This window comes from Camellia sinensis, chromosome 11 (assembly GCF_055761805.1).
Source record: "Camellia sinensis isolate YWXY chromosome 11, ASM5576180v1, whole genome shotgun sequence".
NCBI classification, from domain to species: Eukaryota; Viridiplantae; Streptophyta; class Magnoliopsida; order Ericales; family Theaceae; genus Camellia; species Camellia sinensis.
This window is the reverse complement of record NC_138971.1, coordinates 134,471,509-134,486,613: the sequence shown is the minus strand read 5'-3', so window position 1 is coordinate 134,486,613 and position 15,105 is coordinate 134,471,509. Positions and strand designations below refer to the sequence as shown.

Below are 15,105 nucleotides of genomic sequence, written 5' to 3'. Positions count from 1 at the left end.
CCTTAGTACGTACGGACTTGCAAACTTTGTGCTACAAATGCTTATAGTCCCTTAGCACGTACGGACTTTCAAACTTTGTGCTACAAATGCTTATAGTCCCCTAGCACGTACGGACTTTCCAAGAATGTCATCAAAACAAGATATGTATATATTTTCCAATTAGGAATAACCATTCATGCTTACAAATACTTTCCAAAACGAAGCAAAACAAGACTTTATCAAAGCATTATAACATAGCTTTATTAAAGATACCACTCACTTAGTTCTTCAAACGTCGGGGTCAAGGCCAGTCCAAACCCTACAAACACATGGTAAAATCTGTTGAATGCACTTTCAAACAGGTTTCGTATGCATGCAGATGATCTCGGCATTCCTCAAGACTAAGTCAAATCAAAACAAACACAGTTCTTTATCTTAGGGAAATCATGCTGGGCAACTGCCAGGTCTAGGCCGAGGTCCCACACCTCCTTGCCGAGGTGTTGCCTCGATGGCCACATTCAACGGAATGAAGTCGGGAAAAATCTGGGTTTCCCTTTCTTGAAGAACATGATGAACATGAAGAACATGAACATGAGGGAGATGAATGCAAAGATCGTGATTTGCTATTACAAAATCTGAGGTTTCATGCTATGAGTTCAAAAACATGGACCTGGGTACCCATATTCAAGGATCTAGTGAGAACAAACACAAAAACATGAAACTTAATGCAACTTTCAAATCAAACAAGACCTTTCTTTCAAGAACACATGAACACTATTTTCTCTTTCTAAAACCAACTTTAAATCGATGCATGACATGCAGAACGGGTTCGATCATGCAATGCAGCTAGATGATCAATAAGAATGACAAGAGTAGATCAAGAATCTAACTTCAATACGCGAATCTAATGGTTTGATCTCTAGGAATCAAGCTCGAAGCCCACTCTCTCACTCTAAACTTCTTCTTCTTCTCCTAGAGCTTCTCTCTTCTCACAAACAAAGACATATAGCAAATGATACATTTCTAAGTCTGCTGGCTGACTTAACCCTCTACAGAGGCACGTGGCAGCGGCTGGTTGGTGCTACACAGAAAGGTGGCTGAGTGACAAGACAAAACTATGACAAAGTGTGTTTAACAAGCAAGACAGCATGGGCACTTTGGCGAGTAATGATCTCGGCTAAGAACAAGACATCGGCAAGCAGGAAATAATGACCTCAGCTAGGAAGGACAACACTTGACTAAGCTGTGCCACACCTTGGCCTAGATGTGCCACACCTCGGTCTAGGTCGTACCTCTCCGGGACAAGATCACTTAGGTGCAAAGGTAACATCTCGGCCTAGATAATTCACACCTCGGCCTTGGTGATGAACACCTCGGCCTAGATAATGACATCTCGGCCAGTATGTCAAGGCGAAGGTAGAGGTCAAACAAAGTGGTTCCGAGGAAGTTCTAGACTAAAGACGCCCTCGGCTAAACTCACACCAAGCAGGGTACAAAACATGTTGCAACACTTAAACGAACAAGGACAAGACTCGAAATGCAAGTTTACAAGACATAATCACATGAATGCATATGAGTATGGTTAGGATAGTGTGACGGTTATCACAATTGCATATTTCTTGTCTAATTTTATCAGATTGTTGGCGTCAATGTGGGTAATGGGGAGCATGTGCATTTCTGGGAGGATGTTGGAAGGGGCAAGGATTATTTTGTTCATTGTTCTCTGGTTTGCATGTCTTGTCTCTGTCTTATCAGGTGTCTATTTGCCTCTATGGTTTCATCCTATATGTCTCTGTTGGAATTTGAATTTCTTTAGAAATCTTAATGACAAAGAGGCAAATGAGTTAGCGTTCTTGTTGTCCATTCTTGATGAGGTTTCTTTGAGGCATTCGATCATGAGATTTTTGCCTATACACGTATTTGTGTGTGGTCTCTAGAATATGGCATCTAATGTGTTCAAATTTTAATAATTTTTGTGTACTAGTATATACATTGCTTCAATTAAGCATGGTATTATTGTCTGCAATATGTTTATAATGATTATACCAAAGCTTGTCTTCAATTTAGTGTGAATGGTTTGTGCATTTTGGTCTATGATAAAAACTCATTTAGGCGACAAATTTTTGCAAATGTTTGGGAAAATGTTTAACTTTATATATATCTTGATGATTTCAAATAGCTATAATTGTGGAGTTATTTCATTCAAATCCATCCATTTGAAACTATAATAACATTATTTAACCAATCCAAAAGATAGTATTTGCTGATGCAAATATCACATAGAGATTATAATTTAGTGATGGACTTTTTTGAAGTACTAATTTGTGGTGGTTTGTTAGTAGATGCCAATCTTTCAAATTAGATTCAATCCTATCCCCCTTTTTTTTTTTTTGTAAAAAGGTATAAATGCATATAATGGAATTGTCAAAATCCCTCTCTCTCTCTCTCTCTCTCTCTCTCTCTCTCTCTCTCTCTCTCTCCATTGACATTAGTGACCTTAATTTTGTTGTTTGAGGACACATCCTAGGAAAAATTGGCCTGTGGAATTCACTTCTTTGTCTACATCACTAAAATACCATGAGCTGTTTGGGAGGAGGATTTGAACCCTTCTTCAAGAAAATAATCACCGTCAAACAATTTTCTAAGGAAACAATCACTGTCAAGAATTTTCTAAGCTATTAAATTTCCACAAACATTCCACTCGGTTTTGACATTTACATCACATTATTACTTGCTCCATGTCATCATAGACTTCATGTTTCCCTGCATCAAAGGAAAAATGAAAAAATAAAAAACTAAATGTGCAACCACCTTATATTCTGCTTTCGACCATTCAAAATCATAAAAACAAAATCAAGGTCTTTCTTTACTAAGTTGACATTTTTTATTTAAAAAACAAAGGTCTTTCTTAAAAACAAAAGTCAAGGTCTTTCTTTACTAAGTTGACATTTTTTGTTGCCATATAGTCCTCTAGACATTATCTGAATTCTTTGTATGTAGGTCATGAATAGAGAGGATTAAATACCAAATGGGATTGGCACATACTGTTGGTACTAATGCTCTAGACCAGTTTAAATGTATTGGTTTATACATTTTTCCAACATTACAATGTCTCTGCAGCTCATTTGGTTCTTTTTGATCTTTTGTCAGGTGTTTGGCTCCACGGTCTTGGATTCCAAGGTCTCAAGTGAACATGATGAGATCCAAAGTCATTTGGCAATTGTTCTTCATAAATAGTTGAGTCCATGCATTTAATGCTTGGGGTAATGTTCACTCAATTTTTTTCTCCATTGAATTATTTAACTGGTCTCATAATTACCTTTCCTTTATTTAATGCTCTTGGTAATGTTCACTCAATTGTTCTATGTTTTTATGATGAATCTCTTGATCCTCTAGAACCTGTAATTTCTGTCTTATTTTTCACAATTAATCAATTTCTTGACATAAATTGAGTCCGGTCTATTGATTTATTTGCTCTATTTGGCGGCAGAAATAAATTTTTATTGAGGTGTTTGTTCAATTGTAGCATGGTTATCCTTTTAATAGGTTGGTGGTGCTGGTGACATTGCAAAGAATTGCACTGGTTTTCTTCATCTCTTATTGTGGATCCACACAAGCAACATGTATACATATAGGGCCTATTGCACACGTTTCATTATTTTCTAGGTTCGTAAGTCGTACATGTACACATGTCATTTTTTTCTTTGAGAAAATGGTTGTGGAATACTATTCTTCAATTTTCATACTAATTTCCTCTTTAGGTCTATTATTGTGTTTTGATGATATCAAATTTCATTCTCTTATGGGCTATGTATGGTTTCAGTTGTGTAGAAGATTAAGTTAATTGTTCCATATTTGAGGATAATCCGATGCGAGCTCAACTCCTCTTTTAGCATCCTTGGAAACCAAAATCATTACAAGGTTCAATTATATGAAATGCATCCTCAGCACCATTATATTATTAATTGTTATTATGTTTTAGATATTTTATAATCATTTTGAAATATACTATTTTGAATTCAACAATATTACCAGGTAGAAATTACAAATGGTTTCTAGATTGGCTTTTAGGACACAAGGCTAACATGTGATTCATAGTTCATAATAACAAAGAATACTTTTCACACTTAAGCTTGAAAATAGGCCATCGGGGGCAAAAATCGTGCAACAGCCACGAGACGGCCTGGGCAACACCTCAAACACCTCGGGAGGGACTAACGTAAGTTTTGAAAATTACAGAACTAGCACGGGACTTCCGGTTTGAAAACTAAGTCGAAAAGTGCACTTTTTCACACTTAAGTTTCAAAAATAGACCATCGGAGGGCTAAATTGTGTAACAGTCACAAGAAGGCCTGGGAAACACCTTAAACACCTCGGGAGGGACCAAACTAAGTTGTGGAAACTTATGGAACTAGCATGGGACTCCCAGTTCGAAAACTAAGTCCAAAAATGTACTTTTTCACACTTAAGCTTCAAAAATAGGACATCAGAGGCCAAAATTGTGTAACAGCCACGAGACAGCCCGGGGAACACCTCAAACACCTCAGGAGGGACCAATGTGAGTTGTGAAAACTTACGGAACTAGTACGGGACTCCCGGTTTGAAAACTAAGCCAAGAAATGCACTTTTTCACACTTAAGCTTGAAAATAGGCCATCGGAGGCCAAAATCATGCAACAGCCACGAGACGGCCCGAAGAACACCTCAGACACCTTGGGAGGGACCAATGTGAGTTATGAAAACCTACGGAACTAGCACGGGACTTCCGGTTTGAAAAGTAAGGCGAAAAAGGCACTTTTTCACACTTAAGCTTCAAAAATAGGCCATCGGAGGGCTAAATTGTGTAATAGTCACGAGAAGGCTTGGGCAACACCTCAAACACCTCGGGCGGTACCAAAGTAAGTTGTGGAAACTTACGAAACTAGCATGGGACTCCCGGTTCGAAAACTAAGTCCAAAAATGTACTTTTTTACACTTAAGCTTGAAAAATAGGACATCGGAGGCCAAAATTGTGTAACATCCACGAGACGACCCAGGGAACACCTCAAACATCTTGGGAGGGACCAATATGAGTTATGAAAACTTACAGAACTAGCACAGGACTTCCGATTTGAAAACTAACTCCAAAAATGTACTTTTTCACACTTAAGCTTGAAAATAGGCCTTTGGGGGCCAAAATCGTGTAACAGCCACAAGACGGCCCGAGAAAAACCTCAAACACCTCGGGACAGACCAATGTGAGTTGTGGAAACTTACGGAAGTAGCACGGGACTCCTGGATCAAAAACTAAGTCCAAAAATACACTTTTTCACACTTAAGCTTGAAAAATAAGCTATCGGGGGCCAAAATCGTGTAACAGTCATGAGATGGCCCGAGAAACACCTCAAACACCTCGGGATGGACTAATGTGAGTTGTGAAAACTTACGGAACTAGCACGGGACTCCTGGTTCAAAAACTAAGTCCAAAAATGTATTTTTTCACACTTAAGCTTGAAAATAGGCCTTCGGGGGCCAAAATCATGCAACAGCCATGAGACGGCCTGGAAAACACTTCAAACACCTCGGGAGGGACCAATGTGAGTTGTGGAAACTTACGGAAGTAGCACGGGACTCCCGATTCGAAAGCTAAGTCCAAAAATGCACTTTTTCATACTTAAGCTTGAAAATAGGCCTTCGGGGGACAAAATCGTGCAACAGCCACGAGACGGATCGGGAAACACCTTAAACACCTTGAGAGGGACCAATGTGAGTTGTGAAAACCTATAGAACTAGCAAGGGACTCCCAGTTTGAAAACTAAGTCTAAAAATGCACTTTTTCACACTTATGCTTCAAAAATAGGCCATTGGAGGCTAAAATCGTACAACAGCCACGATACGGCCCGAGAAACACCTCAAACACCTCGGGAGGGACCAATGTGAGTTGTGAAAACTTACGAAACTAGCACGAGACTCCCGGTTTGAAAATTGAGTCCAAAAATGCACTTTTTCACACTTAAACTTAAAAATAGGCCTTCAGGGGCTAAAATCGTGAAACAGCCACGAGATGACCAGGGAAACACCTCAAACACCTCAAACACCTCAAGAGGGACCAATGTGAGTTGTGGAAACTTACAGAAGTAGTATGGGACTCCCGGTTTGAAAACTAAGTCCAAAAATGTACTTTTTCACACTTAAGCTTCAAAAATAAGCCATCGAAGGCCAAAATCGTGCAACAGCCATGAGACAGCCCGAAAAACACCTCAAACACCTCGGGAGGGACCAATGTGAGTTGTGGAAACTTACGTAACTAGCACGGGACTCTCGGTTTGCAAACTAAGTCCAAAAATGTATTTTTTTTCACACTTAAGCTTGAAAATAGGCCTTCAGGGGCCAAAATCGTGCAACAGCCATGAGACGGCCCAAGAAACACCTCAAACATCTCGGGAGGGATCAATGTGAGTTGTGGAAACTTACGTAACTAGCACGGGACTCCCGGTTTGCAAACTAAGTCCAAAAATGCACTTTTTCACACTTAAACTTGAAAATAGGCCTTTAGGGGCTAAAATCGGGAAACAGCCATGAGATGACCCGGGAAACACCTCAAGCACCTCAAGAGGGACCAATGTGGGTTGTGAAAACTTACGGAAGTAGTATGGGACTCCCGGTTTGAAAACTTAGTCCAAAAATGCACCTTTTCACACTTAAGCTTCAAAAATAGGCCATCGGAGGCCAAAATCGTGCAACAGCCATGAGACGGCCCGAGAAACACCTCAAACACATCGGGAGGGACCAATGTGAGTTGTGGAAACTTACGTAACTAGCACGGGACTCCCGGTTTGCAAACTAAGTCCAAAAATGTACTTTTTTCACACTTAAGCTTGAAAATAGGCCTTCAGGGGCCAAAATCGTGCAACAGCCATGAGACGGACCGGGAAACACTTCAAACACCTCGAGAGGGACCAATGTGAGTGTTGGAAACTTACGAAAGTAGCGCGGGACTCCCGGTTTGAAAACTAAGTCCAAAAATGTACTTTTTCACACTTAAGCTTCAAAAATAGGTCATCGGAGGCCAAAATTGTGCAACAGCCATGAGACAGCCCGGAAAACACTTCAAACACCTCGAGAGGGACCAATATGAGTTGTGGAAACTTACGAAAGTAGCACGGGACTTCCGGTTTGAAGACTAATTCCGAAAATGTACTTTTTCACACTTAAGCTTCAAAAATAGGCCATCGGAGGCCAAAATCGTGCAACAGCCACGAGATGGCTCGGGAAATACCTCAAACACCTTGGGATGGACCAATGTACGTTGTGGAAACTTACGGAACTAGCACGGGACAGCCGGTTTGAAAACTAAGTCCAAAAATGCACTTTTTGACACTTAAGCTTGAAAAATAGGCCATCGGAGGCCAAAATCATGCAACAGCCATGAGATGGCCTGGGAAACACCTCAAACACCTCGGGATGGACAAATGTGAGTTGTGGAAACTTACGGAACTAACACGGGACTTCCGGTTCAAAAATTAAGTCCAAAAATGCATTTTCAATGACAATTAAGCTTGAAAAATAGGCCATCGGAGGCCAAAATCGTGTAACAGCCACGAGATGGCCCGGGCAACACCTCAAATACCTCGGGAGAGACCAATGTGAGTTGTGAAAACTTACAGAAGTAGCACTGGATTCCCGGTTTGAAAACTAAGTCCAAAAGTGCACTTTTTTACACTTAAGCTTCAAAAATAGGCTATCGGAGGCCAAAATCGTGCAACAGCCAGGAGACATCTCGGGAAACACCTCAAACACTTCGGGAGGGACCAATGTGAGTTATGGAAACTTACGAAACTAGTACGGGACTCCCGGTTTGAAAACTAAGTCCAAAAATGCACTTTTTGACACTTAAGCTTGAAATATAGGCTATCGGAGGCCAAAATCGTGTAACAGCCACGAAACGGCCCGAGTAACACCTCAAACACCTTGGGAGGGACCAAAGTAAGTTGTGGAAACTTACAGAACTAGCACCAGACTCCCAATTTGAAAACTAAGTCGAAAAATGCATGTTAAATTGTATATTTAATTGATAAGATAATAATTGTCTAACTTGCAATTTTTTTTTTTTTTTTTTGTGTTTCATTTTTTTGTAGATTGGAGATTTGATATGGACATGTTCAGTAATTTGGAGAGCAGAAGCTAGCTCATTTTGTATTTTTTTTCATATTACCTTACATGTATTTTGGTTGCGTTGTAAATTCTATATTTTTGTTGGTATTACATGATATGTTCGGTAATCCGCCCTTGATATTTTATTTTTGTGGATATTAGTAAACATGTTTTTTTGTGGATATTAGAAGACATGTTTATAATCATCATGCTGTTCATATTGTATTTTTGTGGATAGTGCTGAAATTCGATTGTGATGTTTATGAAAATACACAGCTTTTTGTATTGATTTGTAATAGATATTTTATTGAACATGTTATTGAATAGGCCATCCGATAGGTTATTGCACAGGTTATTGAACAGGTTATTGAAATGCGCAGGGAATTTTTATTGAAAAGAAAAAATTTAATATGAAAATAGTACCCCCCTTTTAAATTTTTTTAATTTTTATTAGCGACGAAATGAAAAATGTCGCTATTAGTTTTCAAAAAACATGATGAATAATTTTGTCACATTTGTTAAATATTTCGTCGTTAAATTGAAATATTTGGTGACAAAATGTTTTTTGTCGTTGAATAATTTTCTTTTCTGCTCATTTTAGTGACGAATTTTTTTGTCACCTTAATCCATATCATTGGTGAGGAAAAGTTTTGTCACTAAATTCTATTTGGTGACGAAATATTTCATCGCCAAAAAAAATTAAAATAAAATATTATTTAGTTTTGGTGACGAAATTGATGTTTTAGAGGACGAAAAATTCAACATTTGGAGACGAAACATTTTGTCGCCAAAAATAAAAAATAGGCGACGAAATTGTTTTTCATCGCCAGGTACTTTCAGCGACAACGTATACGCCACGAACGTGGTGGCAAATTTTTTTCGTCGCTGATCACTTTAGGGACAAAAATTTGATGTTTGGAGACAAAATCAGTCTGTCACCAAAGGCCTTTTATAAATGATGGAGCTGCTTATTTGTTGGAAATTCTTTCACACTCATGTACATGCTCAATTTTTTTAGCTTTGGCAATTCTGTCAAATTATGGATAATTCATGACGACTTTTTGTTCTCAGAATCTGGAATGATAAATCCCTTTAGGACTTGGAGTTTTGATAGTAAACCAAGCTCCTTTGGCATGTGATTTAAAAAGTAACACTCAGATATATCCAACTGTATCAAACTCTTAAGCAAGCCAATCCAATCTAGAACCACCTCAAGATTGTGATATGCTTTGAGATCCAGGATCTTGGGATTAGTCAGCTGTGAAATGAATTGGGAAAGCTCTGTAATCAAAGAAATTCCTTGAAGGCTAAGAAACCTCAACTGTTTCATAGAATATTGGTGTCTGCGACTTCAATGTGTTGTTGATTGACTCATGCCACATTCCCAAATAAACAATTTTGAGATGGATGAACTTGGAAAACCTTTCAAACCTATGATCAATAATAGCCTCACCAACATTGAGGAAGCATTGAAGCTCATACCGTAACCGAGCATATTCATCAACAAATCAAGCATCCAAATCTATAGTCCACACTGGTTCTGGTGTAAAGTAAAACTTCTTTAACATGGAATGAATGGAAAGGGGGCATCCTATAACTATCCACAGCCAAGCCACAATTTTTGTAGATACGCTTGATGAACCCATTTGCATTAAGCCCATCCAACTTGTATCTTCTTCAGTCACTACAAGAAATTCAGATTTTAGAGACAAAACTACTTTTTATGGACAAAATATTTTTGTTGTCAATTGTGTTAATATTTTATTTTTAGCGACAAAATTGGACATTTAGTAAAGAATTACCAAACCTTTGAGACCAAAAATTATTTTTGAGACAAAGTTATTTTGTCCTTAAAAGTGTATTTATTAGCGACATTTTCAAATTTTGTCCTCAAAAGCCTTTTTTTTGACATTTCGGAATGACTTTTTAGGAACTATTCTCTCGAGAACTGAAATTAGTCCCTAAATATTTTTTTCAATAAAATTTATATTTTTAAGGACCAAAAAATTTAGTCACTAAAAATCTTATATGTTGTAATGCGTCTTGCCCAATGCAATTTCTTCTGGTTTTTGGTCCACTGACATTGGGAATAGAAATCCCTCTCCAATCCACTAGTAAATCAGAAGCCTTTTCTTTATGGTAGCCATTTCTGGGAACGTCCAGAAAAATCCCAAACAAAATTCCAGTTTCAAGGGGAGGGCAGCGAAAGATATGTAGATATCGTGAAATGAGTGGTGTGACCAAACTTTGGCTCCTTGTTTAGATCGACTCTGTAGTTGTTGCTGCTACGGTTAATGGATCCATCAACCCATGGATTCCGACTTGGTGTCAGCATTATCTCAACACTAAATCAATCCATTTATTATTTTGTACAATTGTGTTGTGTCATTTTTGATAAGTGTTCGGTTTGTATCGTGTTAGCGTGCTATGTCAAAAATTTTGACCATTTGCTTGATAAGGAAGTCATATCTGATGTATCTAAGGCTTCAATCAGTGCAGGTATACCGTAGAGTATGCACTGCCATTGTAGGATAGTATTCCTATTATAACTAAGTTTATTAGATGAGTTTGCTAATTAGTTAGAGTATTGAGGCTTTGTATAAATACAGGTTATAGTTGGTTGTCATTGATTAATCAAGATGATGAATTGATTTCAGTATTTCTTCATTGCAAAAAATAGTATATGAAAAAATTAAAAATTTTCCCTGCATGTTAAATTTAATGAAACTAATTTCTATTGAATGCAATTAGTTATAAGAATATTTGATTTCAACTCAAATTCATTTTTTTAATTTACGAAAATTATATTCTATAATTATTTTTTTAATAGTTTTTTTTAATAGTTTTTTTTTTTTTTTTTTGACATGAGAAACATTGTATTAATAAAAGACAATAACAGTACATAATCAAAACCCCAAAGGGCCATCCCAACCAAAAAACAAAACAAATAACAAACAAAAACAAACAACAACAAAAAAAAAATCCGCCAAAAAACAGTTACAATCCAAAGAAAACCACCGATCTGTTTAAAGATGTGGTCTGGAAAGCAAGATCTGCTTGAAAGCTCGCAGTCCCCGTTGACGTCGTCCTTGTCACTACTGTCCAACTCCGCCACCGCTGCCGCCGGAGAAGAAAGGACGCCCACAATGGTATAGGAAAAGAGTTGAGAGAGGAGGAAACCATTGTAAGTGTTGAAAATCTAAAAATTTATGTCGAAATCGTAGGAGAAAACTCTCAAAACTCCTATTTTGGACATAAAAAGTTAAAATCTACACTCTAAAACTATAGATTACTCTAAGAGTGTAAATTTGTACTTTAAAAATGTAAAATGAATTACCGAAATGTCGTCAGAGAATCGCCGGAGTATTGCTGGAAATTTCTCATTGACTCCCTTTGTGTACAGTATGCATGCATGTCATTTTTTTTTTAATAGATTAACTGGTGGATATGCAGGCATCATAATTGGTGGATCTAGACAGGGCCGGCCCTGGCCTAAGGCTAGTAAGGCCTGTGTGTTAGGCCCCAAAATTTTGGCCCAAAAATAAGGCCCCAAATTTAGTAAAATGTTATAGGCCAAATGTTTTTTTTTTTATTTTTTTATTTTATATTTTAGGATTTATTTAAAGGGCTCCAAAATATTTTATAGAGCCCATATATGGTTTAGCCTATATTTATTTATAAGTGTAGTTTGACTCATATTTATTAAAATAAAAAAATATATTAAAAAAAAAAGTGTTTGGGCCCAAGAAGAACAATACATACAATATATGAGCCCTAATTTTATTTTATTTTTTTATTTTTTACCTTCTTTATCTATTAGATTTTAGTGGAATAAATAATTTTGTCCCAATTTTTTTACCTGGGTCTTTATCAGTTTTAATTGAATAATTTTTTCTTAATTTTTTGCCCTAATTTTGTTTCATTTAATTGTTTTGTTTATAATTTTAGTGATTATATGTGCAAATAAATATTTTTGTGACTACAAACAAATAAAAAAGTTGTAACATATCGTTTTAGCTATGAATTTTATTTTTTTTTTCAATATAAGAGAGGCCCCTATTTTTAAAATTTACCTTAGGCCCCTAAATTTCAGAGCCGATCCTGAATCTAGAAGTCTTGTGTAGAAACTAATTTCATGGTTAAAGACTGAACATTTATTAACAAGCAATTATCCCCATCAACCATGCTTGTGTATGTGTTTTTCAAAGTTACTACAGATATACTCATTCCAACAACCCTGTGCCCCACGTTTTTCCTTTCCCAAAACAAAGTAAAATTTTCATTTCTTTCCCGTGTAATTTATGTAAGTTTCCCAGTGTACTGATTAGAGAAATGCTAAATTTTGAAATTGAACTCATGTGGTATAATCTCCATCTAGTAACATACAATAGACACTATAATAAGGGTAAATTATAAATACATTCCTAAAATTTATTTAAAATATAAATTGTCTCTTATAGTTTAAAAAATTACAAATACTCCCTTATTAAAATTATTTATTTAACAAAATTAATTAAAAAAATAAAATTCATAATTACTCTTCTATATAATAATAAAATTATCTAAATTATTAATTAAAACATATTTTTAACACCATTAAAAACAGTTGATTGACTTGATGATTCATTAATAAAATAGACGATTTGTTATGAAATTAGAAACCTTAACGGATGGAATGTAATTTTCAAAATCACAAGAAGCGATTCGTATTTTAACCAAATCTCATAAGTTGTATTTGTAATTTATCTTTTTTTTTAATTTTTTTTTATATAAATACCAAATGCAACTTTTTCTTGAGAAATTGTAAAGAAGCCTGATGAATGACCCCGAAGCCATGGACTACATTTAATTCAACAAATGAATAAGTAGAGCTAGTGTGTCATGAGAGAAAAAAATTACTACTATATCTCAAGACATCAATTTGCAATTTCTAAATTTTGCCTCTGTCTCTCCAAACACCATTCTCATCACACGGAAAGCAAGTAAGCCCAGGACATTCTACTTTCTCTAAGTAAATCAAATGGGGAAATAATCTTTTAAGGTCAATCCACCGCATCTCTAAGTCACTCAAGTACTTCAATTGCAACATCTTAACTGTGGTAGTTGCTATTGGGCCTAGATAACATAATAGTCCGCCTCTAATGTATAGTTTTTCCAGGTTCGTTAGATTGCCAGTCCACAACCAACTAGGTGTTACCATCTTAGGAAAACACTCAAGCTCTAATTTCTGCAACGAGGAAGGAAGTTTCGAATCATGTTGCTCAGTCAATGATCTTGTCAGTGCTTTTGTTAGCTTGCTGTGTAGTTGTGCTTGCTTAGATGTGTCATCTGTTTCACCTCTTAAAATACATTCCGACCAGGATATTTTTAACTTTTGCAGGGCATTTAATCTTTGTATATGACGGAGATGCATTCTTGTTGGGAATTCTTTCATACGTGTGTATATGCTCAGTTTTTTCAAGTTTCGCAATTTTGTTAAATCATCAATAGTACATGAATTTTTTTCCTTGGAATCTCCAATGATAAATCCCTTAAGAACTTGGAGCTCTGATAGTGAACCAAGCTCCTTGGGCATGTGATCTAAAAAGTAACACTTAGATATGTCCAAGTGTGTCAAACTTCGAAGCAAACCAATCCATTTTGGAACTACCTCAAGATTGTGACAGGCATTAAGATCCAGGATCTTGAGATTAGATAGCTGTGAAATGCACTGTGGAAGCTCTGTAATCAAAGAAATTCCTCGAAGGCTAAGAAATCTCAATTGTTTCATATTCTTGAGGACATTGAGAATTTTGGTGTCTGGGACTTCAATGTGATGCGTGGCCGAGTTTTGCCACCTTCCCAAGTAAACAATTTTTTTTTTGATCGGCCAAAATTGACGAACTTGGAAAACCCTTCAAACCTGTCATCAATAATAGCCTCACCAACATTAAGGAAGCATTCATGCAAAGCAAATGAAGTATAAACTCGATTTTTCGTAACCATGGTACACACTACTTTAAAGCAAAACTGGTTTAAAGCAGAATGAATGGAAGGGTGCATTCTGTAGCTATCCACGGCCAAGCCACAATTTTTGTAGATAGGCTCGATAAAGCGCTTTGCAGTAAGCTCATCCAAGAACTCATTGCTAAATTCCTCTGCCGTCTTCACCAACGCAATTTCTTTGTCCGTTGAGGTTGAGAATGTTGGGGATACAAGTCCCTCTCCAATCCACCAGTAAATCATAAACCTTTTCTTTATAGTAACCATTTCTGGTAACATCAAGAAACATTTCAAACAATTTTGTAGTTTGTATGGGAGGGCATGGAAAGATACCTTGATATGATGGAACTTTGGCTCCTTGTACAAGCTGTGCGAATGGCCGGCCTTGCTTACATCGACTTGGTAGTTGTTGCTGCTAGGGTTAATGGATCCATCAAACCATGGATTCCGACGTGGTTTGGAATCATCATCGTAATGGGTTTTCATAATCAGGTTTGATGGAATTTGGGATTTCAATTTCTTGACTGCCACTTTCAGTTCGCTAAGTTCTTCTCCTCCTCTTGTTTTGAGCTGCTCAAATTTCTGACTGGCCTGGATGATTTGGACATTCATACGATCTACATACTTCTGAACCTTTACCATGACCTCTTTCATGTAAATAAGATCTCGACCAATAATGTTAGCGAGCGCAGGATCTCCAACGTGGTAGTCATCGTTGTTTGTGGTTGGATTTGGTTGGGAGATACTGCTGTCCATGGCTTTCACTACCAAAAGGTCGTGTTGAAGTCTTGCCTAGATTTAATAGAGAGAGAGAGAGAGAGAGAGAGAGAGTGAACACGTTTTTTCTTTGATGGTCAGGGTTTCAAAGAGAGATGGATCGAGAGAGAGAGAGAGGCAAACGAGAGAGAAGGAAAGTTGTGACACCATAAGAGAGACGAACTGTGTGTGTGTGTGTGTGTGTGTGAGAGAGAGAGAGAGAGAGAGACAAACACAAACACAAACACAAACACAA

General features: G+C 37.0%; 1 protein-coding gene across 1 annotated transcript; it reads right to left on the bottom strand.

Moving 5' to 3' along the window:
• Positions 1-13,041: 13,041 nt before the first annotated feature.
• LOC114256748 (uncharacterized) lies at positions 13,042-14,849 on the bottom strand. The gene is made up of 2 exons (XM_082895400.1): positions 14,014-14,849; positions 13,042-13,858 (listed from the first exon to the last, which is right to left on the bottom strand). The coding sequence occupies exons 1-2, from the start codon at positions 14,847-14,849 to the stop codon at positions 13,042-13,044; spliced, it is 1,653 nt and encodes a 550-aa protein (XP_082751526.1).
• Positions 14,850-15,105: the final 256 nt, after the last annotated feature.